The sequence below is a fragment of the Delphinapterus leucas genome, chromosome X (assembly GCF_059928025.1).
Source record: "Delphinapterus leucas isolate spDelLeu-1000000601 "Yukka" chromosome X, BTC_Dleu_Yukka2, whole genome shotgun sequence".
Classification (NCBI taxonomy): Eukaryota; Metazoa; Chordata; class Mammalia; order Artiodactyla; family Monodontidae; genus Delphinapterus; species Delphinapterus leucas.
Window position 1 is genome coordinate 19,087,010 of NC_143150.1, and position 26,442 is coordinate 19,113,451.

General features: G+C 36.9%; 1 protein-coding gene across 8 annotated transcripts in view; it reads left to right on the forward strand.

Moving 5' to 3' along the window:
* MBNL3 (muscleblind like splicing regulator 3) overlaps positions 1-26,442 on the forward strand; it is a 127,982-nt gene that overhangs the window by 35,760 nt on the left and 65,780 nt on the right. For 6 of the 8 annotated variants that reach the window (XM_089904075.1, XM_089904077.1, XM_030760604.2 and 3 more), the window contains one exon: positions 22,531-23,434. The exons of 1 other annotated variant lie outside the window; for it this stretch is intronic. In XM_089904075.1, the coding sequence (XP_089760201.1) occupies positions 23,258-23,434 (177 nt within the window). In that variant the 5' untranslated portion in view covers positions 22,531-23,257. Of the gene's footprint in view, positions 1-12,932; positions 16,147-22,530; positions 23,435-26,442 lie in introns of those variants that run through there. One more of the 8 variants, XM_089904078.1, reaches the window with a different exon arrangement.

Sequence of the window (26,442 nt, forward strand, 5' to 3'; positions counted from 1 at the left end):
TTATAAACTCCTTGAGGGAAGAGAATCTATCTTATATGCATTTTTTTGTCGCTCAAAGACCAAATGCAGTGCTATGCACGTAGCCTACAAGTTAGCAGTGCACGTCCTCTCTCTGACAAAAAGTTACTGACTCATGGCATCTTAGCCTTGTATGGTGATTTTGATGTTTCTAGTCCAACTTCCCATTCAGTGTGATAGAAACCCAGTGCAGAGGAGCGCACCACCTAGCAAAGCAGGTCAGTGCACTGTTGGACAGTTCAAGCTCTGAGCTGGTCCTTCACTGTGTTGAGCTAACATGTGTCTCTCTATATATTTTCACCCCTAGATCCTTCTGGAGAAACAGAGAACAAGTCAACTGCTTGCCTTTATATTGTTCATCTCCAGAGTTCCTCATTTCCTAAGTATTTATATAAGGAACTTGATGGCTTCAGAGTAAATACATAGCAAAACATTAAAAACATTTTTTTAGTCGTTGTAGTCATGGGATGAGGTTTGTGAGATTCCTATTTCCATATTGAACAAAATGAATTCTGATGATTTATTTCAGAAGCACTTTTTAGTGCCAAGCACTCTTCAGAGTGCTTTATAAATATTAACACACTTTAATCTACAATCCAACCCTGTGAGATTGATACTGTCATTGATACTGTCATTTTATGGATGAGGAAACTGAAGTACAGATGATTTAGATAACTTGCCCAAGATCTTTTATCTGGTAAGAGGTAAGATTATGAATAAGGGCTTCTTGTTCCAAAATCCTATTCTCAACCACTAGGCAAAGATGGGATATCTTTTAGGGTTTTTTTAAATTTATTTTTTAAGCTGGGTCATTTAATTTTTTTCTCTTTTTCATTCTCATAAATTAGTACTTAGCTGTTTAAAGTTTCCAATTTTTCATGAGACTTATTTAAAATTGTTTCCTTTTTAAAGGTCTGGAAAAGGTACTGCTTAAAGATCTTTCATTTATTGTTTGTTTTTGCCACCTTGAAGCACTATACCTTTATTTTGATTATATAAAACTTTTTCCGATTTAGTTAACTGATGCTGCTAATATCTGGGAAAGTTCTACTCCAGTCTCTAAGGATGCTGTTACATCAGCTCTGTTTTCTGTCCCTAGGGAAGCTCTACTTTTTTCCATCTAGGTCTTTTGCACTCTCCTACACTGAATTTATTTAAATGTTTGCTTTGGCTCAAGCCTAAAACATCAAATAAATACCATAATTTGCTCATTTATATATTTTTCACTTTAAATTCCTAACAACTGTCCTACCATGTCTAAAACCAGTTCTGTGTCATTAACCTGGATCTTGGATTTATGGAGTGCCTACCTCACACCAGGGATTTTCACATCTGTCATATGATTTAATCCTGCAAGGAAACTGAGATGCTGAGGTTAAATATCTTGACCAAAGGTTAAATCCAGGTCTTTGTGATTCTAAAGCTCATTCTATACAGTCCAGAACAACTAGCCTTTCTTCACTTTCCTGGGCCTTAGTTTTCTCATCTGTGCAATGAAAACAAATGGATTGAGAGCCTATTGAGCGTCACGTACCAGGCTAGGTCCTGCGCAAAAGTGGTTCACAGAAATAGCTACACAACTATGACATAATAAGCTCGTGGCGGAGAGTTCTGTTTGAGCACCCGGTGATGCCTTCTTCTTGGTAGAGGTGAGAAGCTGCCCCTAGAGGAAAAAGTGAGATTTCTCCCTTTCTAAAGAAGCACATTCTATAATTCTATTCTACCATAAAATAGATACATCGAAAAAAATCATGTTGTACGCTTCTTTCTATAAACAGGTTTACTAAGTGTGTGGCATCACAATTATAGTTTGCTAGACTACTAAAGTCCATTAGAAGAGGAACCATGTCCAGTGCCTTGTATATAGTACTTAATACATATTTGGAGGATGAATGAAGGAAAAAAGACATTTTTGTAAATATATGGACTCTTACCTACACACGACTGACAATTCAAAGATTTTTTAATGAGTAACTACTATCTTATGCCTACTGCCACCTCTGTTATTTATATAATTTTCAACTCAGCTAACACTTATTGAGAACCTAGTTGTGCTAGGTACTGTGCTAGGGAAGGTAACAGTGAACGTACCTACAGCTCTAGCAATGTTTAATTCAAATTAGCATTGTTCTTGAATGCAGTTGTAGAATGTAGAACAGTTTTAATAGAATGGTGGAGATGGAATCCATCTTGTAGTGAGTGCAGGAGTGATTGAGAGTGAGGAAGAGGAGGAATCAGTTTGAAGATATTCCAGCAATGAAGGCTTAGGAAGCCTTCCTTGAGAGAGAGGCAGAGCTGAACTGTAGAAAAGTTGCATGGATGTTTGTGGGAGAGACAGAATTGCAGCTCAAGAGATCATGGGAAGGGCTTCCCTGGTGACACAGTGGTTAAGAATCCGCCTGGTTCAAGCCCTGGTCCGGGAAGATCCCACATGCTGCGGAGCAACTAATCCCGTGCACCACAACTACTGAGACTGCGCTCTAGAGCCCGCGAGCCACAACTACTGAGCCCGCGAGCCACAACTACTGAAGTCTGTGCCCCTAGAGCCCATGCTCCGCAACAAGAGAAGCCACCGCAATGAGAAGCCTACACACCACAACAAAGAATAGCCCCCACTCGCTGCAACTAGAGAAAGCCCGTGTGCAGCAATGAAGACCCAACACAGCCAAAAATAAATAAATAAATTTATTTTTTTTTAAAAGAGTTAATGGGAAGATTCCTGAGAAACATGGTCACACATGGAGTGAATGAGTTCCTGAGGATATTATGGTTTGGCCTATTCATCAGTAACCTTGTGGGCCTAAACATAAGGTTTTTTTAAATGAAAGTTATATAACATCTGGATTCCTGAAATCATGTCACCTATCCACTAAGATTATCTTTTCCAAATTTTTTTGAAATTTTAAAAATAAAATGCAAACACGAGGAGCTGTGGCTTATCTGTGTTTATACCCTTGACATCTAGTTATGTGTCCCTGAAGTTAGTCCTTAATACCTGTTTGTTTGAAGAATGTATTTATGAAAGAGAAATTATGGAGAACTACTATCAATATGTATTCAATAACTGGATATGAGCCATCTACCTGAATGGTTTAGAGTCCTTCATTTACTTACCTGAAGGTAATGAGCTAGATTTGATCTTTCAGGATTACTTGCAACTCTAGCATTCTTAAAGTCTTTATCCTTTGATGAACGAGTCTTGTTTGACTTTTGACAAACCTAATAACCCAAGCTGTATTGTTTCAGTGATTACTAATGTGAAAGTTGTTTTGTTCCTTGAGGCTTGAATGGTTTTAGTGGAACAAGTACATGTGATTGATGATATCATCCATATTTGGACCCTGGGAGTTTAAGTTCAGTTTTATGTCAGTGTGAGTTGAAGAAGTTTCTGTTATGCTGAGAACTTTATGATCTTTTGTGAGATATACTGTTATTTAAGATAGAATCAAGGCATTTTGGTTTCCTTCACTGATACATTGAATTATATGGCAGTCCAATTTAATCATTTTAGTCATTCAGTACTTGGTGATATAGATGATATCATTTTAACCTAATTTCCTCATCATTCCTATAAGGTATACTCACATGATTTTAAATTGATGAACACAACATGGTAACTACAGTATAGAATTTATCAGTTTTAATGGGATTCCGTTCACCTGAGTATAAATGTAAATGCTCTCTTTAATCCAATATTTAAGTCATTACTCCTTCTCCTCCTTTTTTGCTTGGCCATTTAAAAATGAGTCGATTTTTTGAATGATTCTTATCTATAGGTATTTTCTTAGTTTCCATATATGTTGGTGCTTACCTTAGTGTACAGACTTCCTTGCTGGTTTGACTTCAGCATTTTCCTTGAGTTTTATTTTCAAATCCTGCTTTCTTTTCAGGCTCTTACTCAAATCATGTCGTGAAATCCTCATGTGGAGAAATCTTTTTTATTTTGTCTTCTCCTTTTGATTTGCATACTCCAGGTTTTGATATAACAAGCTTACAAATTAGCAACAGAGAGAGTTTTAATAGGTGCTGGCTACTTTGCTATAGTATTATAGCTTCACAGTTTTTTCATAATTTCTCAATCTTGGTTCAAAGTTTTCACTTTGATTTGGATAAGCATTTTTTTTTTTGTAGAGAGTTTTATTATTGGGGGAGGGATTTAGTATGCCCAAAGGCTTTTATGCTTCCCTTCTGCCAGCTGGATGCCAGATTTCTGGACCACATGTTCTTTTGAATGGGAGATTTTAAACCCAATGTGTCAAGCATTTTCTAACTTATTTGCCAGACATGCATGAAAAGATATATTCAAAAAATTATAAGCAATCCCAATTATAAGGGATCCTCTGGCTTCCATGGATAGGAAGTAATGAGCTTTCATATTGTAATTACAGGAAGCTGAGAAGAAAATTGAGAAACTGGAGATTTTTAAATTAGTGCCCATAGCTCTATTATTATGACATCTGAGAACTTTAAATATTGAAAAACTCAATACTATTTGGTGACAAGTCTGGAACTGAGATTTGTGACAGATTTTGTTTTGAAATTAGACTTTAACATTGCTCCTTAATATTATCTACTTCATAGAGTATTGGGATGATTGAATGAGATAATGAATATAAAACTCTTAACACAGTGTCTGGCACAGAATACGAGCTCCATAAATGTTAAGTAGTATTAACCTCTAGAATAACTAAGATACCACTTTAGAATACATCATTAAGTCTGCTCAGCAAAGCAAATTTATCCTTCTTATTGTGTTTTAGTGGTTATTTTGTGAACCCTAAACTCACTTTTGGAATTTTTACTCAATAAAATTCCCAGTGTCTCAATTGATTCGAAATTGATATAGAGAATATTCTTAATGGAATAGTTGGTATTTATGTTTATCCTGACCACAGAGGATAGCAGGAGAAATGGACTCTCATAGGCAGAAATAGGAAAAGAGAAGCCAAAACCAAACATTTGGTTAGCAGGAGAAATATGCCAGATCATATGTTTTGGCTAGCAACAGACTATGGCCGGGAGGGTCAGTCAGATGGTTGTAAGCAGGTAAACTGATTCTGATTCTAAAAGGTTTTAGAAATTAAAGAAGACCAGGTAGACCATCATAGAAAAGTAGAGTCTAAAGTTTGTCTACAGTAGAGAGGCAGTTGGGACAAAATCATGTGTGTAAAGAAGGTGGTGGTCTCTGAAACTGAAAGAGGGTGTCAAGGCAGTTGCACTGAAATTAATGGAAGACACAGACTCACAGGGGTCAATAAATCCTTATAATATCAGTGGCAAGGGACTGCCTTTCCCCAGGGATTCAAAGCTTCAGAGAGTGCCCTTCTGGTTTTCAGCAATGTGAAATTCATCCATAGCCAGGAATTAAGCTCAAACATGGATATGTGTTGTCAGTGAAAGAAACTAAATGAATCAGGACAGTTGGGTTAAACTTTGGGAATCTGCCCACCCATTCTGACCGCAGATGGACAAGGTATCAGATATGATGAAATCGGACCATGTGCTCTTCATGTGTACACTAACAGTTTCAGGCATTTTAGCCAAGTAGATGAACCATTCTGGGCCACTGTTCAAGGTTGAAGTAATCAATAGGTTTCTTTGCTCCTCACTGGCTTTGATAATTATTTTTATTTTATTTTATTTTATTTTATGTATTTATTTTATTTATTTATTTTTGGCTGCGTTGGGTCTTCGTTGCTGTGCACGGGCTGTCTCTAGTTGCGGCGAGCGGGGGCTACTCTTCGGTGCGGTGCACGGGCTTCTCATTGCAGTGGCTTCTCTTGTTGTGGAGCACGGGCTCTAGGAGCACTGGCTTCAGGAGTTGTGGCTCGCGGGCTCTAGAGCTCAGGCTCAGTAGTTGTGGTGCACAGGCTCAGTTGTTCCGCGGCATGTGGGATCTTCCCAGACCAGGGATTGAACCCCTGTCCCCTGCATTGGCAGGCAGATTCTTAACCACTGCACCACCAGGGAAGCCCTGGCTTTGATAATTCTGCTGTGACCACATTTACAGTTATTTGGGGTATTTTCATATTTGATGTGGGCTTGATTTTTCTATACCTTCCTTTTAAAATCTGAAATCTGGATTTAAGTTATATACCTTACAGAAGTAGGAACATAAGTTATTTCCCCATTTATTGAGGCAAACCAGAGTTGAAATTGATAGATTTCACAGAATTGTTCTTATAGAAGATGAGTATTACATTTCAGGGTTTAGGTGTTGCTTTCCATTTTCATGGTACAATTGAAGCAATCTTCTTCCTCGCCCCCCTCTGCTTTGGGAGTTTTGTAATCTTTCCTTTGAGACTTGTTGAGATTGACTGAACGATAGAAGAGAACTATTCTATCTGGGCCAGGAAGACAACTTTATAATGACAGTATTTTATAGTTACACACCTTTCTTTAGTGTTAGCAAGGGCATTGACTACTTGTCCAAAATTCAGTTAAAAGATGTTAAAAAGACAGCCTATTTTACATTTTCTCTAAATTTTTCTATAAAGAGACACCCATAATTTCCAATCCAGTATAAATCACTCTGAAATATCAAGAGAAAACTGGAATTCTTATTTTAGAGGCTGTTAAGGATACTCTCAGGCCAGTGTGAAGTTTGGGAAATGTAGAACTTAAGATTCTGACCTGTCTGTGCTCTGAACTCTTCACTCCTAATTCGTTTTTAAAAATTAAATTTATTTAAACAAACAAAAATATTCACCCATTTCTCCTACTCCCATCCCCCACCTCTGGCAGCCATCAATCTGTTCTCTATATCTATGAACACTTGGATTTTATATGTGTGTGTGTGTGTGTATTTTTTCCCACATGTAAGAGAAACCATATGGTATTTGTCTTTCTCTGTCTGACTTATTTCACTTACCATAAAGCCCTCAAGGTCCATCCATGTTGTCACAAATGGGAAGATTTCATTCATTTTTATGGCTGATAATATTCCATTATATCTACTTATATATCCCAATTTCTTTATCTGTTCATCCATCCATGGACACTTGGGTTGTTTCCATACCTTGGCTACTGTAAATAATGCTGCAGTGAACACGGAGGTGCATATATCTTTTCAAATTAGTGTTTTCGTTTTCTTTGAATAAATACCCAGAAGTGGGATTGTTGTATCATATGGTAGTTCTATTTTTAATTTTTTGAAGAACCTCCATACTGGTTTTCATGGTGTCTGTACCAATTTACATTCCCACCAACAGTGCACTAGGATTCCCTTTTCTCCACATCCTCACCAGCATTTGTTATTTCTAGTCTTTTTGATAATAGCCATCCTGACTGGTGTGAGGTGGTATCTCATTGTGGTTTCTCTGATGGTTAATGTTGTAGAGCATCTTTTCATGTATCTGTTGGCCATCTGTATATCCTCTTTGGAAAAATAGCTATTAAGATCTTCTGCACATTTTAAAATCAGATTATTTGGGGGTTTTTTGGCTATTGAATTGTATGAGTTCTTTATATATTTTGGATATTAGCCCTTTATCAGATATATGCTTTGCAAATATTTCCTCCCATTCAATAGGTTGCCTTTTTATTCCATTGGTGGTTTCCTCTGCTGTGCAGAAGCTTTTTATTTCGATGTAGTCCTACTTGTTTATTTTTGCTTTTGTTGCGTTCACTTTTGGAGTCAGATTCAAAAAAATCATTGCCAGGACCTATGTCAAGGGGCTTATTACTACCTATGTTTTCTTCTAGGAGTTTTATGGTTTCAGGTCTTATACTCAAATCTTTAATCCATTTTGAGTTAATTTTTGTGTGTGGTGTAAGATAGTGGTTTAGTTTCGTTATTTTGCATGTGGCTGTCCAATTTTCCCAACACTGTTTATTGAAGACACTATCCTTTCCTCACTGTACATTCTTGGCTTCTTTAGTCATAAATTAACTGACCATATATGAGTGGGTTTATTGATGGGCTGTCTATTCTGTTCCATTGATCTATGTATCTGTTTTTATGCCAATACCATTAATTACTATAGCTTTGTAATATAGTTTGAAATCAAGGACCATGGTGTGGTGCCTCCAGCTTTGTTCTTTCTCAAGATTGCTTTGGCTATTTGGGGTCTTTTATGGTTCCATATAAATTTTAGGACTGTTTTTCTATTTTTGTAAAAAATCTCATTGGAATTTTGGTAGGGATAGTATTGAACCTGTATATTGCTTTGGCTAGTATGGATGTTTTAACAATATTAATTCTTTCAATCCATGTGCACAGAATATCTTTTTATTTATTTCTGTCTTCTTCAACTTCTTTCATTAATGTCTTATAGTTTTCAATATATAGGTCTTTTACCTCCTTGGTTAAATTTATTCCTAGGTATTTTATTCTTTTTGATGCAATGGTAAATAGGATTGTTTTCTTTTTTTTTAAACATCTTTAATGGAGTATAATTGCTTTGCCATGGTGTGTTAGTTTTTGCTTTATAACAAAGTGAATCAGTTATGCATATACATATGTCCCCATATCTCTTCCCTTTTGCATCTCCCTCCATCCCACCCTCCCTAGCCCACCCCTTTGGTGGTCACAGAGCACTGAGCTGATCTCCATGTGCTATGCAGCTGCTTCCCACTATCTATCTATCTTACGTTTGGAAGTGTATATATGTCCATGCCACTCTCTCACTTTGTCCCAGCTTACCCTTCCCCCTCCTTGTATCCTCAAGTCCATTCTCTAGTAGGTCTGCATCTTTATTCCCGTCTTGCCCCTAGGTTCTTCTGACCATTTTTTTAATTTTCTTTTTTAGATTCCATATATAAGTGTTAGCATGTGGTATTTGTTTTTCTCGTTCTGATTTACTTTACTCTGTGTGACAGTCTCTAGGTCCATCCACCTCACTACAAATAACTCAGTTTCATTCCTTTTTATGGCTGACTAATATTCCATTGTATATATGTGCCACATCTTCTTTATCCATTCATCTGTTGATAGACACTTAGGTTGCTTCCATGTCCTGGCTATTGTAAATAGAGCTGCAGTGAACATGTTGGTACATGACTCTTTTTGAATTATGGTTTTCTCAGGGTATATGCCCAGCAGTGGGATTGCTGGGTCGTATGGTAGTCCTATTTTTAGTTTTTTAAGGAACCTCCATACTGTTCTCCATAGTGGCTGTATCAATTTACATTCCCACCAACAGTGCAAGAGGGTTCCCTTTTCTCCACACCCTCTCCAGCATTTATTGTTTGTAGATTTTTTGATGATGGCCATTCTGACCAGTGTGAGATGATATCTCATTGTAGTTTTGATTTGCATTTCTCTAATGATTAATGATGTTGAGCATTCTTTCATGTGTTTGTTGGCAATCTGTATATCTTCTTTGGAGAAATGTCTATTTAGGTCTTCTGCCCAGTTTTGAATTGGGTTGTTTGTTCTTTTGATACTGAGCTGCATGAGTTGCTTGTATGTTTTGGAGATTACTCATTTGTCAGTTGCTTCATTTGCAACTATTTTCTCCCATTCTGAGGGTTGTCTTTTCATCTTCTTTATGGTTTCCTTTGCTGTGCAAAAGCTTTGAAGTTTCATTAGGTCCCATTTGTTTATTTTTGTTTTTATTTCCATTTCTCTAGGAGGTGGGTCAAAAAGGATCTTGCTGTGATTTATGTCCTAGAGTGTTCTGCCTATGTTTTCCTCTAAGAGTTTGATGGTGTCTGGCCTTACATTTAGGTCTTTAATCCATTTTGAGTTTATTTTTGTGTATGGCATTAGGGAGTGTTCTAATTTCATTCTTTTACATGTAGCTGCCAGTTTTCCCAGCACTACTTATTGAAGAGGCTGTCTCTTCTCCACTGTATATTCTTGCCTCCTTATCAAAGATAAGGTGACCATATGGGTGTGGGTTTATCTCTGGACTTTCTATCCTGTTCCATTGATCTATATTTCTGTTTTTGTGCCAGTACCATACTATCTTGATTACTGTAGCTTTGTAGTATAGTCTCAAGTCAGGGAGCCTGATTCCTACAGCTCCGTTTTTCTTTCTCAAGATTGCTTTGGCTATTCAGGGTCTTTTGTGTTTCCATACAAATTGTGAAGTTTTTTGTTCTAGTTCTGTGAAAAATGCCAGTGGTAGTTTGATAAGGATTGCATTGAATCTGTAGATTGCTTTGGGTAGTAGAATCATTTTCACAATGTTGATTCTTTCAATCCAAGAACATGGTATATCTCTCCATCTATTTGTATCATCTTTAATTTCTTTCATCAGTGTCTTATAATTTTCTGCATACAGGTCTTTTGTCTCCTTAGGTAGGTTTATTCCTAGGTATTTTATTCTTTTTGTTGCAGTGGTAAATGGGAGTGCTTTCTTAATTTCACTTTCACATTTTTCATTGTTAGTGTATAGGAATGCAAGAGATTTCTGTGCATTAATATTGTGTCCTGCTACTTTAGGATTGTTTTCTTAATTACTCTTTCTGATACTTCATTATTAGTGTATAGAAACACAGCAGACTTTTGTGTATTGATTCTGTATCCTGCAGCTTTACTGAATTCACTTATTTGTTTTAGGAGTTTTCTGATGGAATCTTTAGAGTTTTCTATATGTAATATCATGTCATCTGCAAATAGCGACTGTTTTACTTCTTCCCATCCAATTTGGATTTCTTTTATTTCTTTTTCTTGAATAATTGCTCTGGGTAGGATTCCCAATACTATATTGAATAAAAGTTTCTGAAAATGGGCATCCTTCTCTGGCTCCTGATATTAGCAGAAAAGCTGTAAGCTTTCAGCCATTGAGTAAGATGTTAGCTGTGGGCTTGTTATATATGTCCTTTACTGTGTTCCTCTCTACCCACTTTGTTGAGAGTTTTTATCATAAATGGGTGTTGAATTTTGTCAAATGCTTTTTCTGCATTTGTTGAGATGATCATATGATTTTTATCCTTCATTTTTTTTTTGTTTTGCTTTTTTTGCGGTACGCGGGCCTCTCACTGTTGTGGCCTCTCCCGTTGCAGAGCACAGGCTCCGGAAGCGCAGGCTCATCAGCCATGGCTCATGGGCCCAGCCGCTCCACGCCATGTGGGATCCTCCCGGACTGGGGCACGAACCCGTGTCCCCCACATTGGCAGGTGGACTCTCAACCACTGCACCACCAGGGAAGCCCCTTCATTTTGTTAATGTTGTGTACCACATTGACTGATTTGCAGATGCTGAACCATCTTTCCATCCCTGGAATAAATCCCACTTGATCTTGGAGTATGAACCTTTTAATATATTGTTGAATTCAGTTTCCTAATATTTTGTTGAGAATTTTTGTATCTATGTTCATCAGGGAAATTGGCCTGTAATTTTCTTTCCTTGTGGCATTTTAAAATTTATTTATTTATTTATTTATTTTTGGTTGCGTTGGGTCTATGTTGCTGTGCGTGGGCTTTCTCTAGTTGCGGCGAGCAGGGCCTACTCTTTGTTGCGGTGTGCAGGCTTCTCATTGTGGTGGCTTCTCTTGTTGCGGAACATGGGCTCTAGGTGCACAGGCTTCAGTAGTTGTGGCACGTGGGCTCTAGAGCACAGGTCTTCAGTAGTTGTGGTGCACGGGCTTAGTTGCTTCACGACATGTGGGATCTTCCTGGACCAGTGCTCAAACCCATGTCCCGTGCATTGGCAGGCAGATTCTTAACCACTGCGCCACCAGGGAATCCTGTTGTGGCATTTTTGACTGGTTTTGATATTAGGGTAATGCAGGCCTTGTGAAATGAGTTTGGAGGACTTCCATTCTCTTCTATTTTTTTGGAAGAGTTTGAGAAGGATTGATATTAATTCTTTGAATGTTTGGTAGAATTCACCAGTGAAGCCATCTGGTCCTGGACTTTTGTTTGTTGGGAGGCTTTTGATTACTGATTTGATCACCTTATTTGTTATTGGTCTGTTCTGGTTTTCTATTTCACCATGATTTGGACTTAGTAGGTAGTATGTTTCTAGGAATTTATCCAGTATTTCTAGATTGTCCAATTTGTTAGCATATAATTCCTCATAGTACTCCCATAATCCTTTGTATTTCTGTGACATCAGTTGTAATATCTACTCTTTTATTTCTGATTTTGAGTCATCTCCCTATTTTTTCTTGATGAATAATTCTTTACTAAAGTACCCAGCTTTCCAATTAACTCTAGGCAGTTAGCTTACAGATATGTCACAGTTGTGTATAATATGAATGTGAAATAATGCCTCTAGCAACAGTAACTTCAGACATAGACGATAGAACTCTTGTGTATACTTGCTTAAGAAATTTACTTTCCCAGAAAACTCCCTTCAAGTCTTACTAGAACTTTTGGCATTGATGTATTAAATTACTTGGTCCTTGAAATCAGGGTACCTTTGGTCCTCTCCCAACTTTTTTAGCCATAAAGCTTTTTTCCTCAATCTTTTACTAGTCTTATAAGTGCTCCTAATAAGGATTGGAGGCTTTGTACTGAGATTGAGAATCTGAATTTATTGGGCATAATACCAGTGATGAAGTCGGGTAAGGAAGCCCTCACTGGATGCTTACTAGATACAGTGATGAATCCCTTTACATGATCAAATCACTTAGATGCTAGTTTAGTTTACCTCTCTGACAAATAGTCATACTTATGTGACTCACAAATTTGACTAGAGAGTTACTTGAGCTGTTCAAGTATTTAAAGGATAAATAAACATTTTGTGATAGCTTCTGATGATTGTTTTCCAATGTGTATGTGTTTATGTGTGTGTGTGTTGGTGAATAGTGAATGTTCAACCAAATCTTATCAGTGAGTAAATTGGCCCTGAAAATTGAATTGAGTTCAATTCAGTATGTACTTTGGGAGGAGCACGAACACTCTCCAGCCACTGGGGTGCTGGTTAAAGTCCTGTAGCAGGAATTTACAGGATGCCATTACAGCCAAAAAGTTGCTATCTAAATTTAACTCCTGGCATGAGCTTGTTCTGTAGCAAAATCTAACTGAAGAAAAGAAATTCTTGCTGAAGTTTCAACTACATTTTTAAAAGGAATTTACCTTGCAGAGAGTAAGACTGAAAAACATTTGAGTCACTTCGTAAAATAGGAATACAGTTATGTGTCCTTAATGATGGGGGTCATTGATAAATGTGTAATTAGCAAAATGAAAGCAAGAAGCTGCCCTTTTCAGTTTGTTTTTTTACCCACTTTTCATGGCAGCCTGACTTGAATCACTGCCTGTCCTGTCCTCACAGAGCCTGTGAACTAGAGAAACACTCTGACATCCACCCACTTCTCTCTCATCTTTTGTTCTTCCAGAGTATGTCAGATGTGTAAACTTTGCTCTGATTGTGTGTTGTGGGCTCCTTAAATAAAACAGTTTTGCAAGGGCAGATCATTGTTACCATACTGCATTTATGGCCACTAAGTTTCTACTCTGCTTAAAATCTTTGAGAGCGGCTCCTATTTCTATAATAAACATTACAGTCCTTGAGCCATTTTCAAGGATCTTCAGAAACAACCCACAAATGATTTGTCTTCCACAGTATGAACCTGCCATCCTAGCCCGCCCATGTGTGCTCACCATCCTACAAATACCTGATACCTAATCTTCTCATCTCATCCTCATTCGTGCTGTTCCTCTTTCCAGGAAGTCTCTCTGCCCCTCCATCCTCACCTAGGTCCTTCTCATTCTTTAAGACCCAGCTCCAATTTCTCCTCTTGGAAAACTCCCTTGACAACTTCAGGCCTGAGTGACATCCTCTTCTCAGAGCTCTCATCACATTTGTTGTTAATGTTACTAAATTTTGCTCTTAATTGTCTACATTGTTTGCTTTTATTTCATATTATTTGTTCTTGTCTCCCCAACTCAAAAGAGGTTTCTTGAGTACACAGGCAGTGTTTTAAAGCTCGTCTGGTTCCCCAGAAGCGTGTGACACAAGTCTGTGCATATTGTTGGTGGACACAATAAATGTTTGTTGATTAACTGACACTTTCCCACGTGAACATTTTCATTTTTATTTATTTATTTATTGAGATATAGTTGATTTACGATATTATAAAAGTTTCAGGTATACAACAAGTGATTCACAATTTTTAAAAGATTATACTCCGTTTATAGATATTATAAAATATTGGCTATATTCCCTGTTCTGTACAATATATCCTTGTAGCTTATTTTATACATAATAGTTTGTACTTCTTAATCCCCTACCCTTATCTTGCCCCTCCCCCCTTTCCTCTCCCCACTGGCAACCACTAGTTTGTTCTATATATCTGTGAGTCTATTTCTTTTTTGATACATTCACTAGTGTGTTTTATTTTTTAAATTCCACATATAAGTGATAACATACAGTATTTATCTTTCTCTGACTTATTTCAGCAAGCATAATACCCTTTAAGTCCATCCATGTTGTTGCAAATGGCAACATTTCATTCTTTTTTATGGCTGAGTAGTATTCCATTGTATATTGTATACTATATCTTCTTTATCCATTCATCTGTTGATGGACACTCAGGTTGCTTCCATATCTTGGCTATTATAAATAATGCTCCTCTGAACATTGGGGTGCATGTATCTTTTCAAATTAGTGTTTTCATTTCTTGGGATATATGCCCAGGAGTGGGATTGCTGAATCATATGGTAGTTCTGTTTTTAGTTTTTTGAGGAACCTTTGTACTGTTCTCCATAGTGGCTGCACCAAGTTACACTCCCACCAACAGTGTACAAGGGTTCCCTTTTCTTCACATCCTCACCAACATTTGTTATTCCACATGAACATTTTTAAAGACCTCATTGGCTTGAATTTTAGGGAATCATAATAGGTATTTGTTAAATGGATAAAATGAATGACGGATATGATTTTTTATTTATTTTCGCCACCCCCCCCATCCCCATTCGTGGCCAACCAATTGAATGTATGATTCTCAGGACAGGGATTTAATCTTCTTGTTCAACTTTGCATCCCCAGCACCTAGATCAGTGCCTAGGTCATATTAGATGCCCAATAAATATTTGTTGAATGAATCTTCAGCAAAATCACCCTGCATATATTAAATGCAATATCTTGTGACATTTTGTATTTCTCTCATCTCAAATGCTTGAGCATTATAGAACTTAAATTGCCAAATATGTTAAGTTCCTACTGTCTTCAATTTTAAATCCAGTTTTTTGGTGATCTTTTAATGGCTCTGGGATTTCTGTCCCATGGACATAAGCAAGCAATTAACCAGTGTTGTTTGATAACAACTGTGTGCAGAATCCAGGTTTTAGGTTGTTTTTATATTAAATTGGATTAGTTTAAAATATTTAAATGGCATTTATTAGCAAGTTCTCATAATTTCATATATTATTTTAAAAGAGATATATCTTTTTTTAAAAAAAAGATGAACTCCTCTGACTAACAAAACCAATCACATTTGTTGCTAGAGCTATGTTTGAAAGAGACAGGGTAGCACCTGTTTTTTTTTCTTTTTATGACCATATATATGCACTGAGGTGGGTCTTTTAATTGCTTTATGAAACAGAATAACTTGATTTACCTGCTTTTTGTAAAAGATAAATTTGTTACCCTGGGAATATTGTGAAAAAAATTCAATGAAACTTAAAAGAAAAGCTTAATGAAAAAGTTCTGCACATAGGTGAAATGTCCTTATTTTCACACTTATTTTTTTCAGACATAAAACTCAGTTTTCTATAGGATGCTTGTGAAATCATGGCTTCCATCTGCAGTGCTGAGGACCTCTCATATGCCTTAAAGAACTGGATTGGTGGACCACTAAGCTAAATATGTGAGGGAAATAGAACTTGAAGCAAATTAGAAAACTTGTAAGCTTTTAAGCCTTGTTAGCCTGCCAGTTCAAGCAGCGTGTAGCAGGCGTGTCATGTATTCGTAGAGCCAAAATAAATGGCCACAAGGAATTCCTTGTGGTAATACAGATGTAAGGAAAGCTTAAAATGGAAAGAAAGAAAACATCGTTTTCATTGTTTATTCCGGAGGTCGATAAATACATTTAAAGAAATGCCTCTTCAGATATTGCTTTAGGTGCCAAAGAGCGTCTTTGTGATCTTCTGGACCAGACACTGGCAATGTTTCTATGTTATGTGCTGGCTTGTGAAGGGAAGGCAAAAGAAAGGAGGAGACGAGGAAAGTGTAAGAAAAAGTGGGACAAAAGTAACTGCTGGCAGTGGCCTTGCAAGCCACTCTGGAACAAGGTACTATTTCCATTATATCAGTAGAAAATATTTATTTATTTTGTTTTACCATCAAGAACAATTCCATGAGAAAATGTTTGAATCCTTAAAAATATAGATAATCTACTTAATAATGAATCTAGTGTGTATGTAATTTTAAAGTAAAAACTTTTTTTAAATTGAAGTATAGCTGATTTACAATGTTGTGTTCGTTTCTGGTGTACAGCAAGGTGATTCAGGTGTGTGTGTATATATATTCTTTTCCACTATAGCTTACTATAAGGTATTATAGTTCGCTATGCTGTAGAGTAGGACCTTGTGTTTATCTGTTTTATATATAGTAGTTTGTATCTGCTAACCCCAAACTCCTAATTTCTCTCTCCCCCTCCCTTTCCCCTTTGGTAACCATAAGTTTTTTTTCTGTGTCTGTGAGTCTGGTTCTGTTTTGTAAATAAGAAGTTCATTTGTATCATATTTTAGATTCCACATATAAGTGATATCATATGATATTTGTCTATCTCTGTCTGATATTTCACTTAATATGCTATTCCCTGGGTCCATCCATGTTGCTGCAAATGGGTATATTTCATTCTTTTCTATGGCTCAGTAGTATTCCATTTTATATATATATATATATATATATATATATATATATATATATATATATATATATATACACACACACACACACACACACACACCACATTTTCTTTGTCCAATCATCAGTTGATGGGCACTTGGATTGTTTCCATGTCTTGGCTATTGCAAATGGTGCTGCAATGAGACTGTCTTCTCGCCATTGTATATTCTTGCCTCCTCTGTCAAAAATTAATTGACTGTAAGTGTGTCGGTTTATTTCTGGGCTCTATTCTGTTCCATTGATCCATATGTCTGTTTTTTGTGTCAATATCATGCTTTTTGATTACTGTAGCTTTATAGTATAGCCTAAAGTCAGGGAGAACGATGCCTCCTGCTTTGTTCTTTTTCCTCAGGATTGCTTTGGCAATTTAGGGTCTTTTATGGTTCCATATGAATTTTAGGATTATTTGTTCCAGTTCTGTGAAAAATGTCATGGATATTTTGATAGGGATCACATTAAATCTGTAGATTTCTTTGGGTAGTATGGTCATTTTAACAAGGTTAATTCTTCCAGTGCAAGAACATGGGATATCTTTCTATTTCTTTAAATCATCTTCAATTCCCTTTATCAATGTTTTATAGTTCTCAGCATATAAGTCTTTTAACTTCCTTGGTCAGGTTTATTCCTAAGTGTTTTTAATGTGATTTTTAAAAGGGATTGTTTTCTTGAAGTAAAAACATTTTTTATTTTCCTTATGTTATATCTAATATAGAATTTTTGTAAAGGAGCATTAATTAAAATTCAAAAATAACTCTTTTACTTTCAAGGAAAAATATGTACTTCGGGGATGTTTCTTGTTTCTTCCTGTGGCTCAAAGTGAAATCTCCTTCACCCCACTCCCAGTTCAGTTTCATCACACTGATTCTTGGGCAAAAACATTCCAAAAATTAACCTACTATCCAAAGATATAGAGAAAAGTCATTTGGTTATCTCATATTTTTACTCTAAATCCAAGATCTTGCTGTTACCAAAAGAGCAGGAATAGACCATTCTTTATCGAAACTGAGTGCTCTATATATCAAGAATTGCAGGTATTAACATTTCAATTTGAAAGCTAGAATTATGAGAAAATACTCGGCTTTACAGATCTGATAGATATGAAACTGACAGAGGTGACCAAAGCTCAGCCAGCCTAGAGGATGCTCAACTGACAAAAATCCTTGCTTGGAAGTGTTAAGTTACCATTTAATCTTTGACCTTTCGAAGTAAGAATCCTGAGAAATGCTGTCATGCTCTAACTTCCAATGAGAAGATAGAGTCAGCAAAACTAAGTAAAACATGATCTCTAGTTTTATGGAATTTACAGTCTGATAAGGGAGAAAACTTAAGGGCCTATAATAAGAATGTGATCCGTGCCATAAGGGAGACACAGTATCATGACATGACTAAGAAGGTGGGCTCTGGTCGCAGACTGCCTGGGTTTGAACCATGGCTTGAGGGTAGCTACATGAAGTTGTGCAAGACTTAACCCTTCTCCACCTCTGTTTCCCCATCTGTAAAATGGGAACAGTAGTACTGTCTTCAAGAGGAGTCCGGAGAGCAGTAAGACTTGGTGTGGTAATTTCTGGGGGGTGTTCCTTTTAGGGACTCGTTTCTATGCAATAGTGTTTGAGTGTGTGTTTAAGAGTATCGTTAAGTTAGAGTGCTTGGTGTACCATTCATGGGAGAATGAGAGAGCTGTGTTGGAATCAGAATACCTAGAGTCTGCTTCCACCCCTTCATAAACTCTCATAATCATTTCTCTTTGCTATGCCTTTGGTTTCTTCTCTATATAAATGAGCATAGGAAGTTCTACGACAGCAGGGACCTTATCAGTCTTGTTCCACATCTAGAACGGTGCTTGGCATATAGTGGATGTGGATAAATGTTGGTGCAGCACAACTCAGGAATATTATGAAGATGGCACTGCAACAGGCATGAACGTAATTTTGAGAAGGAATCATAAGTACTACACAGAAATGACTGGCTTTCGTTGTTTAAGATTCCCAAGAGAGACAAGAGATAAATGATCACTGCTACATTTCTCTGCCAGGATCTAAGCATGAGATTTAGAGTCAGAGGATCTTGCCTGGAGCCATGGTTCTACCACTTAAGGCTTTGTAACTTCAGATAAGTAATTTAGCTTCCTTGAGCTTCATTTCCTTCATTGGTCTTTTTGGGTTATCACCCATGGTTTAGAGTATTTTTTAGAGCTCCAAAGATCAATGAAATAAAAACACTTGCAAGCTGCGAATACCATACAAGTACAAATGTACTAAGAAACGGTAACTTTTCATGTTCTACATTAGAGGACTATAAATCATGAAAAGCGAACTCGTATTCCTATTACTCAAGTCTAAAGTAGTGAAGATAAAGTTGTATTGTCCCCCAAACAAAGTTGGTCTTTAAAATGGACCCCCCTCCCTGTCTTTTATACAGAGATGAGCAGCGCGGCAGGACGGAACATCTCTCCACTGTCACACCAGCTCTTTTTAGTTGTTGCACCTAGCTTCTTCTGTGCCAGCACCAAAAATAGTTCCAGTTTGAAGGAAGACATGCAGATATGCGCTGGCTAGAACTGTTTTGAGGAGCTGGCCAGGGTCCCATCAGAGGTTACGTCAATTTTAAAAATGAAGAAAATTCCTTCTCCCATTCCCCCTGTCTTACATAAAATGCATGGCCAGAGTTCAATTCCTGTTTGTATTTTTTCATTTGTAAAAGTTTAAAATTCAAATTTATTATTTGTTTCTATACTTGATAGACCTCTGTAGAAAAATCTTTCTCCAGACCCTCACTCACCGTTTATGTTCTGAGGAAAAAACCCATTATATATATATATATATATATATATATATATATATATATATATATATATTTCTTTTTCATTATTTTTCTTTCAAATGTGTTCAGGCAGCCCATGTAATTTAGTTATAGGATTAAATTTGAATATATCTTTAAATCTAAACTTACAAACTCACAGAACATACTCTTTTATTAGAGTACTTTCTATAATACAAGCATGGAAATGAATTTACTCTTGAAATTCAACTTCAGAACACTACTTAGAAGAATGTGTGTCTAAGAAGAATCTAAGAAAGAAAAGATTGGGGTAGCCAATTCCATCACTTATGAAGCTTTTTTTTTTTTGGTTGTCATGTCTCTTTAGACTTAAAAAAATAGCTTTATTGATATATAATTCACATATTATCCAATTCACTCATTTAAAGTATACAGTTTAGTGAATGGGCTTTGGTATATTCAAAAAATTGTGCAACCATCACCACTGTCTAATTCCAGAATATTTTTGTCACCCCCAAAGGAGACCCCATACACATTCAGCAGTTGCTCCACTTTCTCCCCTTCCCCAGGCCCTCACAACCACTAATTTGCTTTCTGACTCTATGGATTTACCTATTCTGGATATTTAATATAAATGGAACCATACAATATGTGGCCGCTGTGACTGGCTTCTTCCACTTAGCATCATTTTTGGGGGGTTCATTCGTGTTGTGGCATGTGTCAGTACTTTATTCCTTTTTATGGTAGAGTAATATTTCATTGTGTTGACGTATCACGTTTTGTGTATCCACTCATCCGCTGATGGACACTTGGACTGTTTCTACCTCTTGGCGATTGTGAATAGTGCTGCTATGAACATGAGTGTACACATATGTCTTCGAGATCCTGCTTTCAATTTTTTTGGGTATATACCTAGGCATGGAACTGCTAGGTCATATGGTAACTGCTTAACATTTTGAGGAACTGTTATACTGCTGCAGCAGCTGCACTATTTTACATTCCCACCAGCAATGTACGATAGTTTCAATTTCTCCAATTTTTCTTTTTTTTTCTTATTTTTTGCGGTATGCGGGCCTCTCACTGTTGTGGCCTCTCCCATTGCGGAGCACAGGGGGTCCGGATGCGCAGGCTCAGTGTCCATGGCTCACGGGCGCAGCCGTTCCGCAGCATGTGGGATCTTCCCGGACCGGGGCACGAACCTGTGTCCCCTGCGTCGGCAGGCGGACTGTCAACCACTGTGCCACCAGGGAAACCCCTCCAATTTTTCTTTTTTATTGTAGCTATCCTAATGGGTGTGAAGTGGTATCACATTGTGATTTTCATTTGTATTTCCCCCATCTGGCTGTTTAAAATAGATATATATTTTAAATATTTTTAGAGGTCATTCACCTGGCAACCTTAACCCTCTAGGACGTGGTCCTGAATGGAACATATTGCAAAAGGGTTTCCAAACCAGTAAGAGTAGTCACAGACCTTCTGCATGAAAGCCCTGCACTTTGCCCGCAGGCCCCTCATACAGTGAGTAACTAACTCTTATTCAACGCTCATGATTAGCTATTATGTATTCCAGAAAGGAGCTGGACAATCCACCATGGCAGATATTGTGGCAGGAAGGGAAGTGACAGTAGAAGTGACAATTAACAATCTGCCACTGAAAGAGAACTATAATACTTCCCAGGGCATTTTATGACCCCAAGTCTTCAACCAGAGCCCAAATTATGTTCAGTATTTTTTAAGAAGGCAAAGCTACATATAATACATTTTAGAAATATTTCCATGAAGAATGACTTAGAGAAACACGTTTTGCTCTTAAATGGATAAGCCTGCATGAATTTTCTATATACTTAATTTCCTAATGGTATCTGAAAAATTAGGTGATATTGAGTTTTATCTTGAATGTGGAAAGAATAAAGCAAAAATTCAGATTCTGTAAAATTATTGAAGAAACTTTAAAAAAGTAAATGAAATGTTTTCAAGAACTTTAATTCTACTTTTTTGATGAAGTTAACAATTAGTTGATTTGTCTGATACTCAGAGCTTACTTTTGCTTTAGAAAATCCCTGTTATTTTGGTATGTGTTCATGGCATAATGCCAGTAAATTAACATTTAATCTATCTTCTCAGCTGAGTTCCTAGAAATTGTTGCTGGTCGACACTGGTTTAAAGTACAAACCCTAAAGCTGCACAGTATTTAATGTATGACCAGTGTATGAACAGTGCTTTCGGTCTCACTTATTTGTCCATGCTGAAACCTCCTTCTGAGTTGTTCCAATATCCCTTCATAAAGACGAAGAACTAATAGAGCATACACAGAAAAAAAAATCCAGCATCTTTTCGAAGGATTTCTTTCTTGATCTGAAGCACATTTTACATTTCACAGTCTCTCCCCTACCTCATTTGCAGTGGGTCTCCAGCTAGTTATGTCATATCTGTTTTGTGTGATCATCAACAATTACATTTCAAATACACAGTTACCTCTTGGAGCATCTTAAATTTTCCTAGCAATTTCTGTTTTCTGGATTTTGAGAGCAGATCATCAAGCCTTCGATCAGATCATAGTAAAGCCAGTTTAATGGCAGGTCTTTGGTAGCCTCTAAAACCTGAAGACACACAGGTGGATCATGACTACATAAAGCGCTGACATGTCAGGCTCTGGCTCTTTCGGTGCAGTGGACCCCTGAATGAATTTCTGCCCCCAAACAGACCAAAATGAAATAATCTTTTTTTTCTTTTTAATTGGGTTGTTGCCCAGTCTTGTATGTCAACAGTAAATCGAAGTGGTTGCTTCCTTTTACTATGTACCGTTCTATACTGGGAAATGCCCTTTTTATTGACAATGGCTGACTGTCTCCTATGTTGCACTATCAGTATCTAGATGCTTCCTGTTTTAAAGAGGATATATTACTACTTTTCCAAATCTAGAGTTTAAAACGGAAGCAATGTGTTATATTAGCTAATTTTATTTTATTTTATTTTATTTTTTGCAGGTTTCTGGAAAGTGCCTTTTCTGAAAACTCTGCTGATTGGATTCCACTTTCGAGCTGCCTCTTTATAAACCCCTCTCCCTACCACCATCACTGCCACCTCTCCCCGCCCCACCCCCGCAAAAAAACCCTGGTGTGCTTGTAGTTCATTCTCAGCAACTCGTTCATTCTTTTTTTCTTTGATTCTCAATTTTCATAGTCATTTTTCCTTCTCCCGATTTTGCAGCAAAAACAAAAAAAAAATTGCAGTTGTAACATCCTATTAATCTTTAAAGCCAAGAGATAGGTAAAAAAACTTTTCTCCCCTTGACTTGAGACCATTCCACACATTGACAGGCAGCCAGCAGCATATGCTTTTTGCAAGAATAATTGAAAATATCAACTGGAGAGCACAGAATCCTTTTGAAACTCTGCCAGTTATTTGAAGTAACTTCAGCAGAGGAAAAAAATAAAGCACTCAATATCTTAACCTTGACGGCTGCCTTCTTAGGAGTTGGTCTCTAATTTGATTTTTAGTTATTCTGATACGATTTTTATTTTATAGTGGGCTTTTTGTTTGACTAGACCACCAAATTTGACTTAAATGAAAACTTAAGTGCTAACAAAGAAACCTTTCACCAAAGCAACCAGTTATCTCTTCACATTTAGCTTGAATTTATTTTTAACCTTTCAACAACAGCAGTAATAGTGTTGTAGAGAGGGTGCACTTGATTTTAACTTTGCTTTCAATATGACGGCTGTCAATGTTGCCCTGGTTCGTGATACCAAGTGGCTGACTTTGGAAGTCTGTAGAGAATTTCAGAGAGGAACCTGCTCTCGAGCTGATGCAGATTGCAAGTTTGCCCATCCGCCAAGAGTTTGCCATGTGGAAAATGGTCGTGTGATGGCTTGTTTTGATTCTTTAAAGGTGAGTCTCATCTAAATGCACATCATTTTTAATGGAAACTTGTTGATTTCTCTGGGGTTTTTTTTGAAATATGTTGTGCCTTGAAATTAGTCAAGTTAATGATAGCATGAAAGCAGTAAGTTTGTTTGTTTTTTAAGACAGGATGTAGACTTTGTACAACTAAGCCAGACTAAAGCTCACCAATCAAAGCTCACTGACCGAGATAGATAGACTTAAATTTTTAAAAAATCAAGAATTTTTGTAGGAGTGAGAAGTTGTACCCTTGCTGTACTTTATGTCTGTGTATATTATTTAGATTTTAATACAGTGGTCATAGTCCTCAACATAGAGAAGTCCTTCACTGAAATATAGCTTATTATCTATATTATCAAAATATACTTGGCAGGGACCAATCAGAGAATAAATAAAGTCAGACAGAGAAAGTATAAGGTGAAGATCTCACCATCCAGGAGGAAAATGATGGCATTTTGAATTTTCTTAGTTAAAGGATATTTTGAACCTTTAACTTAAACATATTTGCTACAAAACTAGGTTCATGTAATTTTCTTCCTGAGCAACTGATTGACCAATTTCATATTTGTGAGCACATTTTATAAGGAAAGGTCTATTGCCAAGGTCATCAAACCTGAATATTATGTACATGAGTATAAACAAAATATGAGGACAGGTGAGATATTATGTAGAATAGAACATATATGATTGCAGAACGAAAAATGCACTGATTTTCATGTTTTATCCATGGTTATCCTTAAATTAAGCATAAACGTACAAATTAAAGCATAGGAGTAAAAAATAATAATAGAACCCTGGTTGAATTAGTAAGATTTGCTATGATTCATTTTAGATTTTATTTCAAAATATGTTAAAATGGATATGGGGGGGAAATGAATTAACCTTAATAACCGTTTCAATTTCTTTTTTTTTTAACACCTTTATTGGAGTATAATTGCTTTACAATGGTGTGTTAGTTTCTGCTTTACAACAAAATGAATCAGTTATATATATACATATGTTCCCATATCTCTTCCCTCTTGCATCTCCCTCCCTCCCACCCTCCCTATCCCACCCCTCCAGGCGGTCACAAAGCACCGAGCTGATCTCCCTGTGCTATGCGGCTGCTTCCCACTAGCTATCTACCTTACATTTGGTAGTGTATATATGTCCATGCCACTCTCTCGCTTTGTCACAGCTTACCCTTCCCCCTCCCCATATCCTCAAGTCCATTCTCTAGTAGGTCTGTGTCTTTATTCCTGTCTTACCCCTAGGTTCTACATGACATTTTTTTTTCTTAAATTCTATATATATGTGTTAGCGTACAGTATTTGTCTTTCTCTTTCTGACTTACTTCAGTCTGTATGACAGACTCTAGGTCCATCCACCTCATTACAAATAGCTCAATTTTGTTTCTTTTTATGGCTGAGTAATATTCCGTTGTATATATGTGCCACACCTTCTTTATCCATTCATCCGAAGATGGGCACTTAGGTTGTTTCCATCTCCAGGCTACTGTAAATAGAGCTTCAATGAACATTTTGGTACATGACTCTTTTTGAATTATGGTTTTCTCAGGGTATATGCCCAGTAGTGGGATTGCTGGGTCATATGATTGTTCTATTTGTAGTTTTTTAAGGAACCTCCATACTGTTCTCCACAGTGGCTGTATCAATTTACATTCCCACCAACAGTGCAAGAGGGTTCCCTTTTCTCCACACCCTCTCCAGCGTTTATTGTTTCTAGATTTTTTGATGATGGCCATTCTGACGGTGTGAGATGATTTGCATTTCTCTAATGATTAGTGATGTTGAGCATTCTTTCATGTGTTTGTTGGCAGTCTGTATATCTTCTTTGGAGAAATGTCTATTTAGGTCTTCTGCCCATTTTTGGATTGGGTTGTTTGTTTTTTTGTTATTAAGCTCCATGAGCTGCTTATAAATTTTGGAGATTAATCCTTTGTCAGTTGCTTCATTTGCAACTATTTTCTCCCATTCTGAGGGTTGTCTTTTCATCTTCTTTATGGTTTCCTTTGCTGTGAAAAAGCTTTGAAGTTTCATTAGGTCCCATTTGTTTATTTTTGTTTTTATTTCCATTTCTCTAGGAGGTGGGTCAAAAAGGATCTTGCTGTGATTTATGTCCTAGAGTGTTCTGCCTATGTTTCCCTCTAAGAGTTTGATAGTGTCTGGCCTTACATTTAGGTTTTTAATCCATTTTGAGTTTATTTTTGTGTATGGTGTTAGGGAGTGATCTAATCTCATATTTTACATGTACCTGTCCAGTTTTCCCAGCACCACTTATTGAAGAGGCTGTCCTTTCTCCACTGTACATTCCTGCCTCCTTTATCAAAGATAAGGTGACCATATGTGCGTGGGTTTCTCTCTGGGCTTTCTATCCTGTTCCATTGATCTATATTTCTGTTTTCTGCCACTACCATACTGTCTTGATTACTGTATCTTTGTAGTATAGTCTGAAGTCAGGGATCCTGATTCCTCCAGCTCCGTTTTTCATTCTCAAGATTGCTTTGGCTATTCGGGTTCTTTTGCGTTTCCATACAAATTGTGAAATTTTTTGTTCTAGTTCTGTGAAAAATGCCAGTGGTAGTTTGATAGGGATTGCATTGAATCTATAGATTGCTTTGGGTAGTAGAGTCATTTTCACAATGTTGATTCTTCCAATCCAAGAACATGGTATATCTCTCCATCTATTTGTATCATCTTTAATTTCTTTCATCAGTGTCTTATAATTTTCCGCATACAGGTCTTTTGTCTCCTTAGGTAGGTTTATTCCTAGATATTTTTTCTTTTTGTTGCAGTGGTAAATGGGAGTGTTTTCTTCATTTCACTTTCAGATTTTTCATCATTAGTGTATAGGAATGCCAGAGATTTCTGGGCATTAATTTTGTATCCTGCTACTTTACCAAATTCATTGATTAGCTCTAGTAGTTTTCTGGTAGCATCTTTAGGATTCTCTATGTATAGTGTCATGTCATCTGCAAACACTGACAGCTTTACTTC